At 37.9% G+C, this 22,641-nt stretch overlaps 2 protein-coding genes across 6 annotated transcripts; one reads left to right on the forward strand and one right to left on the reverse strand.

Annotated features, from left to right (window-relative positions):
- Positions 1–177: 177 nt before the first annotated feature.
- LOC6566180 (ATP-binding cassette sub-family D member 3) lies at positions 178–11,073 on the reverse strand. The gene is made up of 8 exons (XM_001991914.2): positions 10,448–11,073; positions 4,210–4,322; positions 3,950–4,140; positions 3,794–3,891; positions 2,599–3,062; positions 2,074–2,509; positions 1,830–2,004; positions 178–1,221 (listed from the first exon to the last, which is right to left on the reverse strand). Exons 1-8 carry the CDS (start codon positions 10,558–10,560, stop codon positions 808–810), a joined length of 2,004 nt encoding a protein of 667 aa, XP_001991950.1. The 5' UTR covers positions 10,561–11,073; the 3' UTR covers positions 178–807.
- A 212-nt stretch (positions 11,074–11,285) lies between these two features.
- Positions 11,286–22,580, forward strand: LOC6566181 (alanine aminotransferase 2). Of its 5 annotated transcripts, none has more exons than XM_032738572.2 (8): positions 11,288–11,415; positions 11,612–11,711; positions 14,049–14,419; positions 14,593–14,731; positions 19,863–19,952; positions 20,209–20,471; positions 20,702–21,525; positions 21,928–22,580. In XM_032738572.2, exons 3-8 carry the CDS (start codon positions 14,097–14,099, stop codon positions 22,074–22,076), a joined length of 1,788 nt encoding a protein of 595 aa, XP_032594463.1. In that variant the 5' UTR covers positions 11,288–11,415; positions 11,612–11,711; positions 14,049–14,096; the 3' UTR covers positions 22,077–22,580. The 5 variants fall into 5 exon arrangements, with proteins under 5 accessions (XP_032594464.1, XP_032594463.1, XP_001991951.1 ...); XM_032738571.1 differs by having other exon boundaries at positions 11,321–11,415; positions 14,046–14,419; XM_032738573.1 differs by lacking the exon at positions 11,612–11,711 and having other exon boundaries at positions 11,286–11,415; positions 14,046–14,419.
- The last annotated feature ends 61 nt before the right edge of the window (positions 22,581–22,641 follow it).

Genomic DNA, 22,641 nt, shown 5'->3' on the forward strand with positions numbered 1-22,641 from the left:
ATCTATATGTATATACATTTTATTTGCAAATTGCACTAACAAGCATTAACTAAACAATACAATGTAATTGATGTTGTTTGGTGTTTGTTGTGCAGTTAAATGATACAATTCCATTACAAATACCAATTTAACCGAATGTAAAAAAAATATATATAGAGAAAAATAAATGGATGTTCGACAGATAATATATATTTTATATATATATATATATATATTAAATACAAATTACAAAACTTTGCATGTACATGGGCGAGGGGGAATCGTGTGTGTGTGTGTGTGTAAATTTACTAAATGTTTGCTAAATAGTTTAAACTGATTATTGCTTAATTAACTAACACCAGCTCTGCGACTCAAAAAAAAAATAAAACTCGTAAAAAGATCAAATCAGGAAGTGATATAAAATAGAAGAAAATATTACAAAAGTCATACAAAACAAAACAAAAAATAGGAATGAATGCTATTCAACAACAAGCACAATATATATATATATATTTATATATATATACATTCGGGCAGGAGTAGAAGACAAAGGGAAAGGTGAAAGCAGTTTGGGGGAAGTTCATGTTGAGTTTTTATGAATACCAACAGCAAAAGTGATAGGAACTAATGACTAAAAGCTAAGCGCTATGACACTAAATATATTCATTTGTTTGGGTAAAGGTATCAAAAGTTCCACTTATTGTGTGTGTTTGTGAGCGTGTGTGTGTGTGTATTGGCTGAGGGGAAGATGGAGACTGAGATGGACGCATGGGATGGGAGGTAGGGAAACGGTATGTGTGCGTTGTGCTCGGGTTTGTTCGTGTGTTTTTACGATCCAAAGTGCTCCTTGTCCTGATCGATGGTGGCAAATTCATATTTGCCACGGCCATCAAACTGTAAATAGTAATCGTGGTGCACCCAAAGCGACTTGCGATGCGATACGGTAAATAGCGTAATGCCCGCCTCCCGACAATAACTGTACATCTTGCCCTCAACATCAACGGATACGGCACTGGTGCACTCATCGAGAATCGCAAACTGCGGCTTGTGATAGAAGAGTCGGGCCATCGCAATGCGCTGCTTCTCGCCGCCGGACAGCACATCGATCCAATCCTCGATGGCATCGAGTCCATTCTCCCGCTGCTCCAGATACGTTAGCTGCACAATGTCCAAGAAGTGCAAGAGATCCTCATCCGATTTGCCCAAGCGACGCATATCGTCGCGTGTATGCGGATAAATAATCTGACAGAGAGAGTGAGAGAGAGAGAGAGAGAGAGAGATATCAATATATGAGTGAGCGAGAGCATAACTTAAAGTTAGAGACTTAAACATTGGATTGGTTCTTGAAGAAGACGTACGTATAGCAATAGTGTTTAAGAGAGGAAAGTACAAGCTAGATAGAGAGAGACTTTGAACAATTTGCCAGATAAATGCGATCAGCTGCCAGATAATCTGAAATGCCAGAGAGATGTGGCAACGTTGCCAGTCATAATTTGAATGGCAAACTGAATGCAGAACAGAAAATACAAATTTTACAAAGTTGCAGTTCAAAACATATACAACTAAATATGGTCTGTATTATACATGTATGTAGCTATGTATTCAAAATATTCAAATGCTTGTTATATTTACTAGAATGAAAAGAATGAACAGAAAGTTACAGAAAATCCAACAATTCTCTATCTCTCTCTGGGAAATCCATTTGTAATCCAATTAATAATAATTATTTTCATATTACAACAAATAATTGAACTAATGTTCAGTTACCAGATGGTGTAAACAGACTAGCCAGCCTATTGCCACCAAGAATTCAAATATATGGCAGATCGGCCCTTAGGCTTGAGACTTACCTGATCACGAAGGCTGCCTAGCGTCATGTACGGACGCTGTGGAATGTAGAAGAGTTTGCCACGCGATGGTTTCGTCACCTTGCCACCCCAGGTGGGCCACAGTTCGCCCAGGATGCGAAACAGTGAGGATTTGCCACAGCCATTGGGACCACAGACGAGAACATTGGTGCCCGATCTAATCACGAAACAATAGATATATATATAGATATAGATATAGAGAGGTGAGCTGGCGAGCTTGACTTACTTCACTTCAAAGGTCAGCTCCCGGAGCAGCACATCGCCATTGGGCGTGACCAGTGGCACCGCCTCGAACCGTATAATATTGTCCTCGAAGCACATGATGCCCTTGTTGGGACCAAAGGTATTTGGCGTTGAAGCGGACCCGTCACCATTATGCGCAATGCTATTCCCATTGACCATGGTGCGCTCGTAGGTGCCCTTATTGAGATCACCCAGCACCTTGATCAACTCCGTCATGCGTGCCGTAAAGCCGGCCAGGCGTGACATCTCCCTGCCAGCCAATACCAGACGACCAATGGCCTCCGCCAGCTTGATCAGCATCCGTCCGTATGTGTAATAGGCCTGCAGACGCTGTCCGCTCTTCTCGCCGGACAACAGCGGATGATTCTCCGTGAAGAAGGGTATCGACACCGCATAGAAGCCAACAATCGATGCAAAGTCTGCAAGCCAAAAAAACCAAACGAATCAAATCAATAGTCATAAGCCATAAGACATATGTCAAGTGATTCCTTCAAGTGTCGCCACTCACATTTGCCAATGATGTTGTCGATGATGCCCATGCTGACGCGGAACTCGAGGAACTTGCGGAGATGGGAGCGCAGCTTGGAGAAGCTGGCGAGCAGCGTTAGCTTCTCGCGGACATTGCCCTGATAGAAGGCGACCTCCTCCGAGTTGGTGATCAGCCTGCTATTCACATAGCGGAACTCGCCCTCCAGCTTCTGCTCCTCGACGGTCAGGCGACCGGTGGGACGACGGAGTCGTGTCAGAAATATGCCAGCAAACAGCAGATAGAGCATCAGTATGGATGGCGTTTTGCCACCCAGATTCACAGTTAACCGATACACATAGATGAATATGTCCAGCACCGGTTTACTGATGTTCGAATACAGATCCGTTGCGCTCTCACAGAACTTATCAATGTCTGTTGTCAGCAGCTGATCGGCGTTCGCTATCCGATTATCCAGATTGGACATTTTATAGTATGTGTAGCCACTGCAAGTGAATCAGATTATACATATCAGTCTATATATCACTTAGAAGTATACATTTTGAAGCTCAAAACAATTCAATACGACTCTTATCGAAAACAGATTCAATGGAATGAGATACATAATAGGACTTTAAGCGAGTGGAGATCTCTGCATAGCAAATATTGTGATAGGACTAAAGGGTCTACACGCATTGACAGCTATAAATGTACATATATCCCAGATAAGATCCAACGTAGGATAAGCCAAATTGTAGATAGTTTAGATGTTTGAAGAGTTTCCAATAAACCTGCCGAAGCCATGCGGCAGATGTCTTTGTTCTTTGTTCATTTAGTAGCTCTTCACTTTGTGTACAAATTGTAGAAGATGCTTTCTGGCAGATGAAACCACTATAAGCAGACTGAGACACGCTCAGCTAGCAGCCAAGGGAAATACCAGGATACCTGTACACCAGAAGCTATAGCTGACTGACTGACTGACTTATCACATAGACATGCTAAAGCAGTAGCAGTTGCTGGCTGCTATTTCTGTTTAATTTAGTTTTCTGCTACTGAGCAGAACAATATTTCTATTTGCTGCTAGGGAATAGTAAATGTGCCTCGTTCTGAAGTACTCTGGACTTTAGCAGTCCGATGGATTCGTAATGATGAGCGTAATCGTTGATCGTTGGACCCAAGTTGAGCAAATCTTTTCAGCATTTTCCCCAAGCGGAACAAGAAGAGGGCTTCAACTCACTTGAGGTACTGATTGTACAGATGATGCGTTAGGTTTGTGCGAAAACGCAGCTTCAGCTCGCCGAGACTCCACTTGAGGATATTGGTAACCACCGAGATCTAATGAAAATGGACGAAATAAGTTTTGAAATTCTATAGATATGGGGAGCATACGTACCGCTGGCAATGCGGCCAGATATTTGAGTAGTGCTGACTTAAACTTGGCCCGATTCATATGTATAATGGTGCTCTCGACAACTGTTGCATTCTGTATCATCCATATATCGCTGACAGATCGACCGATCAAGGCGCCCGCAATTACCATCAGCAGACCCGTTTCAATGCACCAGAATCTAGGTATGAGTATAGCTGTCACAAAAAGATTAGATATATTTAATATGCTCACATATCCCCATATATATCAACTTGAATACTCACGCAGCAGCTGTCGCAGCTGTTTGAAGAATATTGCATTCACGTGAGCCTTGTTCGACTTTTTATCCTTCTTCTCCGAGATGGTATACTGAATTTTGTCCTCATAGCTCGATTTTCTGCAAAAATGTAATCAATTTTTAAAGATTAGTAAACGATTTGAATTCATTTCAGTTTATACAAGTATTTTCAAATACTTTTCATAATCCTTAATGTTTAATCGAGAGTATTGCAGAGTCGGCAAAGCACAATTGTAATGTTCTCCTTGTCCACGAGCTGCTTAAGCTAATTTCAAATGGCGTATTAATAATATTTTATAGTGCAAAGTTCGAAATTATCACAGAGACCGGTTCATTAGTGCCGCACACTAAATAATTATGCAAATGAGCTTTTTCGACCCGAGAGCTCAAGATTAGATCTCAACTAATTGAGATTGGTAAAAAAAAATAGTACATTGTTAATAATAATATGAATACGCAATTGTGATACGAGCCCTGCTCTTCATATAATATAATAATTAACAAATAACAATTAGCAATTAGCTCTGCTGTATATTTAACAACAGGGTATGTGCAAGTCGAGCTAGTTTGTTTACCAAAAGTTACACATCGGTATGAGTATTTCTTGGTCAGGGTACCATTCAAAATAGCTCAAAAATAATGATGCAAAAGTATATTACAGGCAGCAGGAAGCATATCGAACCCCAAAAGGTATATCGTGTATAAATTCGTGATCAGCATCGCTAGCCGAGTCACTCACTGACTATTAATGAGCTAGATACTTTAAATGTTGAATGTGGTATCGTAATTATTGTATACCAGATATATTCACATATATACAACCAAGTAACGGGATCGAGATCGACTATAATTATATTGCGCTACAATGTTTTCGAATTAATCTTGTGATTCCTTATTGAGCACATTTTATATTTTCCAATCTCTTTACTTTCATTTACATTTCAAAATATATTTGAAATATTTTTTGATTTTCTTTCCACTATCGATAAATGTTGAATCGTTTTAATACGGTGGCAAGATTAGGTGGCAAACTGGCAATCTTCAATGTGCCAGGCTTGCTGGACTTGTTGCACATATCGAATTAATTTTGAAGTCAGCTAACCCAGCGTATCTAATTGCACTGCCAGTTGCCTCACAAAATTACTAATTCGACGTTCATTTTACAACTACGTGCAATCGTGTAACTCTGGACAAGTAGCTATATACATATTTGTATCTATAAATAAAATTAGATAGGTCTATTTGCAGTCGCCCAAGGTTGCTTATTCAATTTGAATGCATGTGGAAGGCATACAGACAGGCAGACAAACAGGCAGACAGGTAGACAGACAGACAGACATCATCATCATCATCATAATTATTGAGAAAGACAACTAATTAATATTGTATTAGAAAAGAAAAATAACAAAAACTTCTGACTGGTTTTTATGCGCTAACCCTTTAAAGGTGGGCAAAAGAAGAGGGTATATTGGAGTTCTGCAAAAGTATAAGCATAAAATATGTATATACATGTATATATTAATGAACAGCAGCAACAGCTGATGCGATGTAGCCTAACAGAAATGTTACTGCTACAACTACCAGAGAGCCACAATGGACATTTATTTGCTCCTGCTACTGCCCATTAACAGAGCTCCTGCAATTAACAGAACAGAGCGAAACAGCATTCTTCACTTCAGTTGCAGTTGCTGTTAAAGTTCGTAGCAGTTGCAAGAGCAGAGCAATATTGCACCTGCTCCTGCTCCTGTTCCTATACACATACTATATATATACATATGTATTATATATTCACATTGTGTATTCGATTTTGATCGATTATATTTGGCAGCTTCAGTTTCAGGTTAACTCGTTGCCGAGCTCAATCGATAATTGTAATTTGATTTTAATTGGTTTTAAGACCCGACTGCGGATGCGGATATGTATGCGGATGCGGATGCAATGCAGCCCTGTTAGTTAGCCCGGTTAAAGAGCAAACAAGCCAGCTTTGCTTGGACTGTTGTTGGCCAACTATTGTTTCGACTTCGACTTCTTCGGCATTTGCTTATCACACAATGTTCGTCGGCCAAATTCTACACATATGAACGTATGTGTGTGTGTGTGTGTAGGTGGGTGTCTGCCGTTTTATGGCAGTCCAAAGAAAGTGCAAAGCTCACTTTTCACTTTGACCTCTTCGGCGTCTACTTATCACACAAAAGCAATCGTTCATTCTTTCGCTATTTCTTTTTTGATGAGTAACGCTGATTTGCAAAATGCAAAAATATATATATACGTATATATATATATTTGTCTGTGTGTGCGTGCGTGTCCCAATAGATTTGTGTGCCGCAAAGAAAAGTTGTTGGTTTTGTCGGTGTCTTTATATACATATATGTATATGTATGCATATATATCTATAGTTGACGAGCAGCTAGTTTCAAGCTTTTGTTTGTTCATTTGTGGCGCGTTCTCGCTCACTTCTATCAGTTCCAACTCTTACACACACACAAACACATATAAATATATATATGTATTTTTATATATTCGGGGGAAGGGGGGACATTTAACACGTGTTCGAGTCCAAAAGGTCGGTCAATCGCATTTTTTTGATCAAAGCAAAGCTGTCTGGCGAATTTATATTTATTTTCATATATATATATATTTTGATATACCCTAACGTTGGCTCGTGTGACAGGGTACGCCAACAAGACCGTTAGGTTTGTAACATTTAAGTAGGCGAAGTAAAATACTCAAATATTGAAAATAACATTTTCAATTTGTAAATTTGTATATAAATTTTTCGGTTAAAAATGTTGCGCTAAATTTAGCTTAGTTTTAGTCGTTGCATTTTAATGTATATATAAAAGATTTTTATTTGATTTTAATAGAGGTGAGTGAGTAAAGCGAACGAACAAACGATCGAACGACAGAAAGAAGAAGAATGAACAAAAGATAGCAAAGAAAATGGCTCAAATAGTTTATTGTTGCTTGAGATTTGCTTGAATTTATCGTGCTTGGATTTTGTATTCTTGTTTGCTTATCGCAAATTGTTATCGATTTTGTGATAATGCTGATCGATAAACGAATTCGTCTGCAAATGAAAAGAATGGTCGCTGTTGCTATCTGATAATTGGTAATCGCTATGACAAATCAATTGTGAGGCTAAACACATTATTGAACTCCCATTGTATGGTCCAAAAAGCCACTGATTTGTGAAAAAAAAAAAACAAAAACAGAAACTGTATTACCCCTTTTTTTTTTGGGGTGTCAAAGTCTGCTTCTTTAATGCGTGACACATTTCAGCAAGTAAAGGGTACCAACAATGTGCAAAATTAGTTTACACGACGGTTTTAACACATACACACACACACACACACACACACATGTATATGTATATGTTTATGCTAGCAACAAGAGATTGACAAGTTAAGCAACAACAAAAACAAATAGGCAACTTTTCGCCGGCTGTGCAAAGTTCAACAAGGCAACATTTACTATCCCATATCTTATCGCTACATACATACATGTATATATATAAATACATTCATGCACATGTATCTCTTCTCATTCTTCATAAAATCACACAAGCGCCATCTATAGCTACTTCTTGGCATAGTTGTCAGTTAAAATAGCTGCTGAAGTATTATGCTTGCATGAAGATTGATCAACGTTTTGAATGCATTCGAATGTGCTGGCAATTTAACGCCTCAATTAACGTGTGTTAAAGTGTGTGCAAATTTAATGTGTTTTGAGTATAGGTGCAAGATGTCAAGCGCTTCTATAATTATCGAAATATCGTATGTAAATGCATGCGGTAAGCGTTTAAAAAATACACGAATGCAATTCTTTACAGTTTTACAAGTCATCTCATCTACGCTTAAAAGCTGCTATTAACAGTATTGTGCACAAGACATTGCGCAACAGCTGGCAACAAAAAAAAGTACAGTACATACGTACATACATATATACACACACACACACATACGTAATACATAATAAGTATGCATGTATGTGTACGTACCTGTAGAATGTCATGGCAAGAGAGATAAACAAAAATTATCATTCATTCTGGCGAGTGTGCGAAATCCAAAGGCGGAACAAACAAAACATTGAGACGCATATAAAAATTTAGTGCCCAGCACCATCGGATTATCTACAAACAAATAATTTCACAAAACACGAAACAAAAAGGCTTTGAAATCTAAGAAAACAACAATCGTTGACACTTTCTCTTTATTTATTCATTTCATATTCATTGAGAATCAATTACACTTGACAAACACGCACACACATAAATAAACATGCATTTGTGTGCAAGTGTGCTGATTGTTGACTGCAAGTAGCTATAACAGTCAAATGTAAACGATTGCCTACGTAGACGTCTTTGATTGCATTATAATGTTAATTACGTCTCACACGAACACAAACACACACACAATATGTATGTATATGTATAATGTATGCATGTCATCACAGACTAGGCAAACTGCCGGCGCTCTCTGTATCTTCTTCACAACACAATTCTGTTGGACACACACAACATATGTATATGCAAATTGAGAAATGTAAACAAAGCAGTGCCGCCGGCAAGTGGATTAACATGCATCTATGTATGTTTATGCGTGTGTATATATTTATTTTCGCATTGATTGCATTCGGCTGCTGTCAAAGTTGTTGCACTTTTGCATATCAAATTTGCATAAAATACCTTTTGCCACCCAACTCTCGTGTGTGTGAGTCTGTGTGTGCTTTTTGTAACTGAAAATTGTTAATGCAAATCGAGGTGTAAATGTGCAAATGAAGCGAAAGATGGGAGGGCAAAGTAGAAATAACCTGACTAAAGTGTTGCTGTTGTTAATTAACAGAGCACAAGTTCCAACCTAATGAAAGGGGACATGGAAAAAAATAAGCTAATTATCGATATTGACATGGCACACTAACAAAATATTACTAAATGCTGCAAATATGCAAAAATGGTATTCCTTCTCTCTCTCTCCCTAATGCAAATCGATCGAATTCTATCGAATCGAATATTATCGTTGCAGCTCTCTGTTACATAGCATCAGCAGATGTTAATCATATGTACATGCATGTTATAGTACTTATGTTACGATCAATATTTATATCTGATTTACATTTTCCATAGTTTTAGATGGGTTAAGGGCAAATGTTATGTGTACGTTAAGATACTTATAACATTTGCACTGTTAACCCAATAATAATTATGGAAAATAATAAATCAGATATTAATATTGATATGAAATAACAATATTATTCTGCAAATAAGCAGATATTATATATATTAATTATTTACCAGAATAAATAGAACCAATAAGTAAATGGCAAATTGTAATTATTAATATTTGCTGCGTGTTTGAGAGCGAACATACCACAATTTTCCCCACCCTCCTTTCCCACAATCAAGCACTTATTCTAATTGTTAACGTCATGCAAACAACAACGGAATTTGATCACAATTTCAATTAGTCCAAGGGGTTATCCATTAATACATGTATAAATCCACACACGTGTCTAATTCCTAGAGCAGATAACATCTTTTTATTTTTTGGTCAACGTGTATTCGATTTTTAGCAATAATATGATCCACACCGAACCCAGACCGACGGTACTAAAATTTTCTACACTGATTACACGATTAGATAATAACGCTAGTAAAATTTAGCAATAAGTGCCATGGGTTTAATTTGTCGATAGCCACTCGAAATCAACTGCCCATAAACTATTTACACGTAATTGAGAAAAAAATTATACATGCCCCTTGTACACATTTTTAATGGGTATATGCTGTTAAGCAGATGGTTGACATTCACAATAGATCCAACGCGACAAAGAGGGAAGAGAGAGGGGAGAAGGTTGGATGCCATCTTTGTACAGCATTGAAAAAAGGCAAAGCACAAAAGGGAATAGCCAATTGCGATCAGCTGAGGGACAAAAATCGGCTATCGCTTTAATTGTTATTGTTGGCGATGTCCTTGTGCTCAAAATGGGCCAATAAAACCAGTTAAGAGCCACACATCGTACGATCCACACACACACCAGCATGCACACACACACACACTCAGAGTAAACTGAAATTGAATAATTCAATGTCAGGCAAGACCTTGCCCAATGTTATTTTAACATACATATACTTATGCATATGCATGCACACACTTGCATACATACATGTGCATACAATGCATACAGCAGCTGTTGCAATGCTAATGTATAGTTAACAGTTAACTCACCTCTTGTTGTTGGACATTTTGCCATGGGCTATTATCCATAAAGCTGCCGTCATCCCCGCCACGCCGACGATGGCGCTTTGGTTGTGCGCCAATTTGCTCAGAGATGGAGCCATTTTTTCTTTCTCTTTTCGTTTAGGTTTCTTTTTTTTTTGCGAAACTACTCTTTCTCACTCACATACGCGGCAACCACACAGATTAACACACGCACGCACTCCTCACACTCACGTGCAATGTGAACAACAACAAAAATAAATATATCCTGCGTTACAGCCCTGTCTTCGACTCCTGCGGTGGAACTACTCAATATATATAAAGATATATATACACTTATGTGTGTGTTTTCGTTTTTAGCTTTTAGCGAATTTGAGCGTTGTTTTTATTATTTACATGGGTATTAATTAATAAGTAGCAACAATTGCAGCGTTGTTTTCTGTTCGGCAACTCTTACACGACGCAATTGAAAGATGGAGGTGAGAGACAAGTAATACAAGAACTGAGCAACAATTAACAACAAAACAGTCAGGTAGATTAATAGGCTGGACTTGGGAGCAACTGTGTTGTATATACGTTGCACATCCGCATTTAACAACAAAAAAGCACGTCCGAACTCCGGTGAAACAACAACAAATGTGACCATTAGAGATGGCCGTTTGCGGCTCGAAAGCAACGATTAACCGCTTATCGATAAATTTGTGCAGTGCTGTCTTGCACGTTGCTCGCAAGTTCACCAGCACTGTGTTAGCTATTTTTCTATGAACAGTGTCTGGCATCGCCAATTATCGATCTGTTTCTGCTGCTGCTGCTGCTCGCTAAACAGCTGTTCCATAAGTTTCATAGTAGCATGCAAATTCAAAACATTGGAGCACACACTGGCGCTATTTCTTGAGCGTCGCACACACACACGCACACATACACACGGCGAATTTATTCACGAGACTTGAGTGTGTGTAGAACAAACACTTGGGGTGGTACGTATACACCAATAAGTTTATTAATAATTCTTTCCGTTAACATACACATGAATATATATATATATATATATATATATATATATATATATATATATATATATATGTATATATATATATATACAATATATATAATGAATTTTGATTTCACACCTCAAAACCACAACAAATCAAATTGGATTTCAAATTCAACCAGTTGACAGCCAGCCAGCAGCAGGCAGCCACCGCTCGCAAGCACATTAGATAACCAAGAGAGACAGAGAGGGAGATAAATAATCAGACAGAAGCTCCAAAAGGTGCGTAAATAACCAAAATTTGGAGTGCACACATTGCAAATAATCGATGTGTGACAAGTGTCGGCCACACTGTTCTTGAACTAATCAGATATTGCATACGCATATGCATATGCCTGCACATGTGTACACACTGCGATTGGCAAAAAAAAAAACAGCAAAAGAATCAAAAACAAAAAAAAGAGGTTAAGTGAAGTGCGACGAGAACCCATAAATAATTTGTTGTGTGCGTTAAATCAGTCATCGTTCTGTACGCAGTTAATTTTGTTTGGCGTTTAGCGTTTTGCGTGCCGCAAGTCAATTGAATAGCGTGCGAAACGAAAAACGCGAAACGCTTTCGACACCAATTTTCCTAATCAACCGCAACATTATTATTATTCTTATTGTTGTTGTTATTGTGATTAAATGTACTCATTCTAATTGGATTTGCTGATGTGTCAATCAAATTATACAATTGCGAGCAACTTGGCACCTTCTTCCGGTTTAGTTCAATTAAATCCCCATCCATATTCATATCCATATCTATATCTTATATATACATATATTATAAGATATAGACGTATATATTCATTATCTTATCTCGTTTTGTTTTGAAAGCGGCGGCTGCAAATTCCCATTGCATAACATCCTGTTGCCAATAATCCCAATCAGATTATTATTTAAATATATTTTTACACACACATACAAACATACAGTTACTTTTTTATTCTTTTGACCAACGTGAATCGGGTTTATTTCAGTTTTTATCGATAGCGTTTCGATTAGTGACAATTAAACAGCGTTTGGTTAAGGATAGAATTTGTTTAAGAAAGCGTAAACAAACAAAGAAAATTTGTTTTTGATTTTTGTAGATATATATATATATATATGCACATTATATTGTGTATAAGTACACTGCGAGAAAAAGTGCACCTCTTGTGGAATATAAGACGGCAAGCCTTAAGTTGAACCGATTCACTAAGGAATGAATTTAGACTAAATTTTAAAAAAAAAAACCATAAAATATGAATACAAATAAAATATATATTTATAAATAATAAGCTAGCTATTTTCTGGCAGTGTAGCCAAAAATTCATTTATGCCTATTGTCATATATTTTTCCTCTTCTGGGTTTTGGCAAACACACACACTGCACACATACATTTTACATTGCGCAGTTGTACGGTTTCAAAGTACAAATAATGGCAGCCAGACCTTGTAATATATATGTATATATATATATAGTATAAGTCTGTGGCATAAGCTGAGATCTGAGACGTCACTGATAACCGGCAAATTTACTGCCCGCCCTAGTTTAAAGTCGAAAGTACAGCAAATCTGATAGCACCTTATTTTTGTCTTGCATCACGCGTTAAACTACAGACTCTGTACGCTTATATAGTACATCTTGTACATAATCCTATCTGTGCTACTATATTCTCAAAAGATAAGGACAACAGATGCCTTATCTATGCATCAATTCGTTTGAAAAAGGCGCGTTAACATTTGAGAAAGCGATCGCAACAATCGATGACTATCGATACCAATCTACTGGAGCACATCTCTCTTTGCGTTCGTCGCAGTCAAAATGTTCGTTCGGGTTTTCGCACTCAACAAGCGAAAAAGGCTATTTATGTAGTTAGTTTTTCGACGATTCGACGCCTCTTCGAATTTTATGAGTAGTGTGGAGAACCACTTTTGTTTTAATTTTTTTTTTGCATGAAACAAGAAAGCGCTCTTAATAGCTATCAAAATGCATGTTTCATAAAATGCAAAAAAAAGAAAACGTTATGCCGTATAAAGTGTAGAGTGACCATACCCTGTCATACCCATACCATTATGAGTATAATAATTAATTACGTTTTTGTCCGTTAAAAGCTCAAAAGGATTTTGTGGTTAATCATTATACACGTACACACTTATGCACACATACACATATTTCTTTCAGACTTGCGTCTTAGCACTGCTCACAGAATCGCATTTATAACCGGTTATTTGTTTTTTTTTTTCTTTTCTATAATTCAATTCGTGCGGCTACACTTTGATATGTGTGTGTATGTATGTATGTAAAATTATTTTGTTTAATCTTATCGAGCTTGATAACAGGCCCCTCAATACCCAAAAAATAAAAAGCTAAGCAGCACACCAATACCAATTCATAGAAGATATCGAGCTGGTTTTGCTGCTTGACGTGAGCTCTTATAAAATCAAGTTCAGGCACACGCTGAGATGCTCTTATACAATCAAGACTGTATTCCGTGGTTTTCTTGTTGTTGATGTTCGCGTCGACAGCGCTGCCTTGATTTTTGCACATATTATAAGCTCGCTTATTCATTCCGTGTTATGTATCTGTTTTAGCAGTGTCATTGCAACAATTAAGAGACAGTGAAGAGGACAACAACCGTTAAGATGAGTCGTCAGCTGTTAAGAGGTACATCGCTGCAGCGCGCTGCCAACGTCGTCGCTGCGACATCGAGTAGACCTATGGTCATACAGCCAGCGCATCCAATGGAGCATCGCAGTCCGCTGCAGCAGCAACAATGTAAACTAACGCCAAGCATTGTCATACGTCGCTGGAAATCGTTTCTACATAACAATAACAGCAGCGCTCAAACAGCAGCAGCAACAACAGCAGAAGCAGCTACAGTCACAGTGACAGCGACGCCACGCCGCAGTCAAGCTGAAACATTGAACGCGCGTGGTAGCCATTCACCGTTCGACGCTCCTTCTCGGTTAGTAGAAACCCACTTCCCCTCCTTGCGTTCGTTCTTCGCTTGCTGTTTTGCAAAATTTAACATTCGTGCGTGCTTTGCATTTCCTGTTAATAACAGTGTTTTTAGTGTTTGGCTAAACTACATTTTGTTTTTCTTGTTTTTTTCTGTTCTTTTTTTGTTTTTGTTTACAGCTGTATGTCGACGAAAAGCCAAAACAACATGAAATTCGTTACGATAGACAACATCAATGCCAACTTTAAGGCAATGGAATACGCGGTGCGCGGCCCGATCGTAATACGCGCCGGCGAAATCGAAAAGGAACTGTTAAAGGTGAGTTTATCTCTGCTAACACCCCTCTACTCCCCACACAGAGAGATACACATGGCATCTTCGTGTTTCACACAGTTTTGCTCATTTGTAACATGTTTTGTGTTTTGCATTCGCACATTATTTACATTTCTCGCACCTGTTATCCCTCAAACGACTCCAGCGTGTCTGTAATTGTGTGAGTGGTATGTATATGTGTATTTGTGTAAATATAAGCTTTAACTCAAAGTGGTATGAATTGACGTTATGAATAACGTTTTACTTTTTTTCTTACACGTTTCGTGACGGTAAACGTTAAAGTGGTTCGAAATTGAAATTATGACGTACAATATATTTTCCCTTCTTATTTGTAATATTACAAAGTAGTAGTAACAGCAAATCTAGTTTTTCCTATTTAAAAATGTTGGAGAAAAGTAATTTAGTGTTTTATGCGCAATTCCACGTATTTATTCCCATTATTATAGTAGCAACTTAAACTTATCCAAAAATTTGAACAATTATCGCAGCTCAATTTTATTTCCAGAAATTAATTGACCCAATGGCGAATAGGTTGATGGCTATGTACACATATCATTCTTTATAATCTTTAATTATTGTTTTTTCTTTTCCCTCATTTTTTTTTTTGCTTTTGTCGCTCTTTTTTGATGTTTATTTCAGCTCTTAAATTCTTTTGTTTATTATCGTTTCCGCTAAGCTCCTTATTATTATTTGGATTGTTCTTCTTTCTGGCCCATTGCCTAGTAGGAGAAGAGTCAAGTTCAGTGAACGTCCTTCAAAATGCCGACAGCAATTGTTCCACTGGGCATTTGTCTGCCTTTTCTTCTTCTTCTGCTGCTTTGACCTTAACTGTTACTGCTACTTCTTCATCTGCTTCACCTACTGCTGCTGCTGTTACTTCATTGCGCTTGTATAAGAGAGTTAGATAGGGAGAAAGTGGATGCTGTTTGGCATCCTTATCAAACGGACAACAGCAAACAACAAATTTGCGCATGACCAAAATAATATATATATATATAATATGTATAACATAAAGTCCTTACGCACAAAGCTACACATTTTTTTTTTGTAATATTTTATACCCATCAAAAAGGGGTATCCCAAATGTGGGTATATTGAAATTATGCAAGCGTTTATAACAGTTCAAGAACAACATCAAATTCACATCTAGCTCAAGTTTATTTCATGTTAGCGATAACTGTCGACGATACCTACAAAAGTGTACCTTGAACCATCGTTGAAATTGCATCAAGTTCAGCTGAGCAACGTAAAAGTTGTCAAAGAAGCAAGCTTTTTTGTATATATATACACACACACACACACACAGAGACATACTTCCACAGAGGGTATTTAGCCCTCTCTCTCTCTCCGACTCTCGCTTTCGACAAGCGCACTCTTACTTGTTTGTCCAGCGCAACGCAAAAAAAAAAAAATGTTCTCTTCGCATTTGTTGACGGCTGACATAAATCAACCCAACACCGACCCCAGTCCCAGTCTCCCACGCCACCGCAGCAAGCATATATTGCACTGTAACAAAGTATGTAAGCATGTGTGTGTGTTTTATTTCCCATTCGCATTTATTGTTTAGCTGAACGCTCTTCCTCTTGCTTATTTGACTTTTTACATTTTGCGATGTTATTGCTCCGTATTACTGCTGTTGTCGTTGTTTTTCCTGCTGTAGCTGCTACTGCTACTGCTGCTGTTGTTGACATTTCTCCCCCTGTTCCCCATTATCAAACTTCCTCATTCGCATTACTTTTTTTTCTCTGTCGTTTGTCTATTTTTCTACGGGCTCTTCCATCGGCTTTTGAACTTGGATTAAAGTCGAGTTTCGAAACTTTTTGTTTGACAAGTTGACAAATCGAAATGTGTCTGTCAACCAGAAAACGACAAATGTCATTTAACATACGTAAATACGTATATATACATACATACATACATACATACATACATACACACATACGTATTACATATGCTGTTAATCTTTGATTAGAGTCAAATCTCGACTTTGTGTTGCTGCTTGCTTCATACACATTTACTGTTATCTTACATTGACAGACAACAGCAGCCCCAAATGACACACTTGGCTTGACGCTATATATTTGTATTTGTTGTAGTTGTTGTAGCTCATTGTGCATATCGATAAAATCGAAACGTTTCCATCAATTTTGAAATTGGCCCTCGACCAACTGAAAATTGTTGCATTTGAACACACTTTAAGTCTCTTTCGCTTTCTTACTCTCCCTCTCTCTATCTCGCTCTCTCTCTCTCTCTCAGCAAGTGCTGAGTTGAGTGAGCTCGACTACGATATACCCTATTCTAGTTCACAAAGCCGACACACACAGTTTGTCAAGAAAGTGTTTGGACTCAGGAAAAAATCATCTTTTGTCATCTCCATTTGTTTTACAAAAACATGTATTTATTTATTGACTTTTGCTTCTTCTTATTTTGTTGTATATATGGTATATATAGCTAAAGTCTTGGGTATCTCGTTTGTCGATCTTTCTCTCTCTCTCTCTCTCTCTCATTCGACTTATGTAACACGTAATATATCCATAAACTGAAACTGGAACTGGAACCCACAACCCCAATCTGTTTGTAGCCGTTTCTCATCAAGCGATTGATTATGGACACTGTGTAGAAAGGGAAAATTATAGAATGCCATCTATTTATCCAGTTATCTCGATCCATATTCTATTCGAAGTGGTCTCTGCTCGAAACTTTATAGCTGATAACTATGGCTGTGTTGTGTACAAATATGTACATATATCATATATCATATCGGACCGATAAGTTAAGCATATGACTTTGTGTGATAAGATTTTACAGCTGAGTTAGAATTCTTAACGTTTGCTTTCCTTTCCTTGCTTCCAAGTTTCAAGTGCTTGTTATATAACAATTTGTAGACGTCAATATTATCAACTTGAATGCATAGTAAATATGAAGCTTGAAAAGGTTTCCAATATAATATATATATAATATATTGAATGCGAATTGAATTTCTATATAATTAAACTATATCAAATATATAAAATTGCAATTTTTTTTGTTCTGGAAAATTCAGTTTTGCTTAATTTAATTCGTGGTTAAAACTTTTCAACAACATTTTGGTTGAGATTAGATTAATGTATACTCCTATTGTGGCTACTATGATAAGCATATGTATATATATCTATCTATATATATATATATATATTTACACATATATATATATATATATTTACACATATATATACTGCTTTCGACAAGAAGCTTATTTTTGATGTTCTGTCTTATTTCTGCTTATACCTTGTAAACCCTGCTCCGAAGTGGCTCAACAGGCAATCGAAAGTATTTTTGATAAAGGTTGAAGTATATATATATACATATATATATATATATTCATGATCAGCTACATCACCTCAGGCGCCAAATTGGAAAATTCCTCCTTAAAACTGAAAGCTTTTCTAATTTCCAAATATATGAAAAACATTTCTTAAAAATTAGAATGGCTTCTATTGTATTTTGTCAGAAATATTTGACTGAAAAATATATATATTTCTCTAAAGTAGAATTGTAAAAAGCTACCCTCGAATTAACAAAAGAAAAAACGAAATTCTATGAATGATTTTCTAAGACTAACTATGATGATTTTCTAAGAGCTATCTGGACTAGAGCATTCATACTTCTGAAATATCTGATCTATTATGCATTCAGAGACATTTTTACATTTATTTCAATGTTTTCGCCTTGGTCAAACTTTGCCCAATGCAAACTCTGGCAAATGGAAATTGAGGGCCACATTGCAGCCAATTTAGTCACATATTATATATTGTATGGGCAAAGTGTGTGTGTGTGTGTGTGTGTGTGTGTGTGTATGGGGTGTGTGCATGTTAATATCAAATAGAGTGCATTGAGGTCGTTGTTGTGTGAATAGGCAGGGCTACAAGTGGCGCTTTGGAGTGGTAGTCGGACGGCGAACGGCGGAGGGGGAGTGGGGGTGGTTGGGGTACATTTCTTGCATGAGCAATTTCTCGCTTTTGATGGCATTGAATGAAAAGCAAATCACGAACCACACGAAACACCATCCTCCATCAGCAGACCCCTACCAATCCCCCTCCCTGCCTAACCGATGAACGTATCCAAAACAAATACAATTTCAGTCATGCAAAGCTCTTCCAAGCACAAACCGCAAACAACAACAGCAATAACCATAACAATAACAATAACTAGAGAAAAATTAACGCCAAGTTAATTACTCGAAAGTACCTGTTAATTGCAATAAGCAGAAGCCTGATTAAAAACAACAAAACAAACAAGCAAGAATTTTTAGAGCCCAAAAAATTTGCCACATTCAGTTTCGCAACATTTTGAGTTGTTGTCGTTGTTTCATCAATTTGTGAATTGGAAAAATTATAGCTTGATTTAAAGATTAAAAAGCAATTCATTAAAATGCAGATAAACAAACAATTGAACAATTAAAAGGGAATACATACAAAAATCGTTTAGATTGATTAACTTTGAATTGTATTTCAAAATAAGCGCGTACCTGGCTTGGAATATGAGCTGTTTGACACTGATTGATTGATTGATTGCCCTACTTTTTTTAACATCCACATGTAACTCGATAAATCATTGCAAAAAAAACACGAACTACTCAAAATTCGCAAAATACTTGACGAATGTTGAACTTAAGCGAATTTTGTCTCCAAAATGTGCAGTCAACTGTGAAAATTCGAGAATGTGAGAAATATTGTTAGGCTGTTGCCAAGTTTGAGTACCCCTACTCCCTACCCCCCTAATTTTTGACGCGGCTGATCAAGAACATATATGTAATTTAATTTTTTCAATTGATACTAACTGAAGCAACTCCTCCTCTTTGTGCCCGAGTGTATCTTGGTGTGTGTTTGGTGTAATTGAATGTGTGTGTTTGTGCCACGCCCTCTACCACTCCTACTCGTATTAACTCGGCAGCTATGTGGCCAACGAGCAACTAGCAATTACCATATTTGATTCAGGCACATTAAAAGCACATTAATCAAGAAATCAATTTGCGCCAAATTGTAGTCGAAAGGTAATTTGGCTAATGCTTCTCATACTAAATACATATTTAATGTTTGTGTTTATATTTGTTTTTGCTGTTTACTGTGTTTCGCAGGGCGTGAAGAAGCCATTCGATCGGGTCATTCGGGCCAACATTGGCGATTGCCATGCGATGGGTCAAAAGCCTTTAACCTATTTGCGACAGGTGAGTACACTGGAAAAAACCAAACGAAACCTAAAACAAGCGAAACGAAGAGCAGAAAAATACTCTGATATTGTAAATGAGCTGAAAACTCACCAATTCTTGTGAGGTGGTTGAGGTGAGGAGGCATTCTGATTTGCACTTATCGATTACTATCGATTTCCCAGCTGATACCCTCTGGTTTCAGAGTTTAACTACTTCTTTTTCTGTTTTTCTTTTTGTTGGCTTCTCAATAATAATACAATTTGTTTTGCGACAGCTAATGGCACTTACCATGGAGCCCCGTCTGCTGAACTCTCCCGAGTATCCCGAAGACATGAAGAAGCGCGCCCGCGATCTTCTGGACGCCTGTCTGGGCGGATCGACCGGCTCGTACACCGACTCGGCGGGCATTGAGTTCGTGCGTCGCCAGGTGGCTGCCTTCATCGAGAAGCGGGATGGCGGAGTGCCCTGCGACTATCAGAACATCTATTTGACTGGCGGCGCCTCGCCAGGCATTAAGAGCGTTCTGTCGCTCCTCAAGTGAGTAGAAAATCCCAGTCTGTGCAAGTTTACAGACAGACCAAATGCCAAATCCCAAATACTTTTCTTAATTACTGCAAATATTTGAAATACTTCAACTAATTTGACTCATAACTGATAATAGTTAATTACAAGGAATTAAATAAATACTAAATACTTTTTGGCTTTGGTTTTGCTGGCAACAAAACTATTCGAAATATACGTGATTAATTTTGTATAATTCTTGACAGTTGCACTGTGGATGGTAAGACTCCCGGCGTAATGGTGCCGATACCACAGTATCCACTGTACTCGGCCTCGCTGACCGAGATGGGCATGACGAGGGTTGACTATTTCCTGGATGAGGATAACTGCTGGGGACTCGATCGCAAGGAGCTGCAGCGTTCCTACAACGAGGCCAAGAAGCAGTGCAATCCACGCGTGCTGGTCGTCATCAATCCGGGTAATCCCACCGGCCAGGTGCTCACCCGCAAAAACATTGAGGAGATCATCAAATTTGCGTACGACAACAAGATGATCATCATGGCCGATGAGGTCTACCAGGCGAATGTCTACGATAAGAACTCCAAGTTCTATTCATTCAAGATGGTCATGAACGAAATGGGCGGACCCCACCGCACCCAGGAGCTGATCAGTTTTCTGTCCGTCTCCAAGGGTTATCTCGGCGAATGCGGCATTCGTGGCGGTTACATGGAGGTTATTAACATGTGCCCCGACGTTAAGGCCGTCCTCACCAAATCAATAACGGCACAATTGTGCAGCACCACCGCCGGCCAGATTGCAGTCAGTGCTCTGGTCAATCCACCCCAGCCCGGTGAGCCATCCTATGAACTCTACGAAAAAGAGAAGTCCGCCGTTTTGGGTGCACTGAAGGAGCGCGCCAAACTAGTCTACGATACGCTTAGCACATTCGAGGGCTACACGGTGAATCCGGTGCAGGGCGCCATGTACGTTTTCCCCAAGATCGAGATACCGGCCAAGGCTGTCGAGGCGGCCAAGGCCAAGAAGATGCATCCGGATGTTTTCTACGCATTTGAGCTGCTCGAGACGACGGGTAAGTCCACTACCACTACCTGTTTTATAATAGCCGGAAGCTCAACTATGCCCAACATTTCCTTTCCCACATTCACATTCCATAACATTTCCCGATTCCATTAAGAGTTGTAGTCAACAAGTGAGTGGCACAATTATAGCTTGATCGATTTGATTACGATTTCTCTGACTGATTGAAGAATGAATCAGTTAATTAAAATATAAGAAAGAATCGAAAAATTCAAGAGGATTTCCATTTCCATTCAATTATTATAAATTGTAGAATTTTTCTTAATTTAATTCAAATTAACTGTGGACATTTGAAAATTTGAGAAATGTTGGTGATGTTGAGTGCAAACGGGCTATAAGTCAATATATTATCCTTGATTTATCTTAATTAAGCCCTTTCCCATTTCCATTTCAGGCATTTGCATTGTGCCCGGCAGCGGTTTTGGCCAGATACCCGGCACGTATCATTTCCGTAGCACAATTCTGCCGCAGACGGACTTGCTGAAGGAGATGATGAAGAAGTTCGGTGTGTTCCACACCGAATTCATGAAAAAATACCAGTAGATCCCGTAGATGCTGCGATGGAACCGTCAGTACAAGTGGACCCTGTACACACAACGATGGATCCATCCAGGCCGTTCTCCATTAACCAAATAGACGATGTTTTACGACGCTGCAGCTTTTAGCCAACTAAATAGAAGAAACACACCATTTCGTTTATTATTATTATTGCTTATTATTTTCGTTTGCAACATTAAAAATAAAAAAAAGAAAACAATAACATATTCAAACATAATTTAGATGTATACTTATAAAAGGTTTCGTCGTATCCGATTGTACTTTATATGTTCCATATGTGTTTTATCTATTGATGGATTGGCTCGGAGTGAAAGCAGAATTGAAAGGAGCATAACTTAAATTGACAATAATGAATTGTTTGAGTAAATATAATGGCTTATTGCTTTGTTGCAATTATATGTATATTATGATATTGTTGAAAGATTAAAACAAAATATGATTATTATAGTACATCGTACAATTAAATGTCCTTACTAAATGTTAAATATATATTTTAATTGTATTGTTGTTGAAAATTAAACTACATTCACAAGTGTATACCAACTAAATT

The sequence above is a fragment of the Drosophila grimshawi genome, unplaced genomic scaffold, assembly GCF_018153295.1.
Source record: "Drosophila grimshawi isolate 15287-2541.00 unplaced genomic scaffold, ASM1815329v1 contig_848, whole genome shotgun sequence".
Classification (NCBI taxonomy): Eukaryota; Metazoa; Arthropoda; class Insecta; order Diptera; family Drosophilidae; genus Drosophila; species Drosophila grimshawi.

What these genes read in the sequence shown, in the direction of transcription:
- LOC6566180 (XM_001991914.2), bottom strand. Translation starts at nt 10,560, where the DNA reads ATGGCTCCATCTCTGAGCAAATTGGCGCACAACCAAAGCGCCATCGTC. An exon ending in ATCTGGCCGCATTGCCAGCG is followed by an intron (nt 3,892 to 3,949) that starts GTACGTATGCTC and finishes CATTTTCATTAG; the next exon opens with ATCTCGGTGGTTACCAATAT. An exon ending in CGACAACATCATTGGCAAAT is followed by an intron (nt 2,510 to 2,598) that starts GTGAGTGGCGAC and finishes TTTGGCTTGCAG; the next exon opens with ACTTTGCATCGATTGTTGGC.
- LOC6566181 (XM_032738573.1), top strand. Translation starts at nt 14,097, where the DNA reads ATGAGTCGTCAGCTGTTAAGAGGTACATCGCTGCAGCGCGCTGCCAAC. An exon ending in CTTTAACCTATTTGCGACAG is followed by an intron (nt 19,953 to 20,208) that starts GTGAGTACACTG and finishes GTTTTGCGACAG; the next exon opens with CTAATGGCACTTACCATGGA. An exon ending in AGCGTTCTGTCGCTCCTCAA is followed by an intron (nt 20,472 to 20,701) that starts GTGAGTAGAAAA and finishes AATTCTTGACAG; the next exon opens with TTGCACTGTGGATGGTAAGA.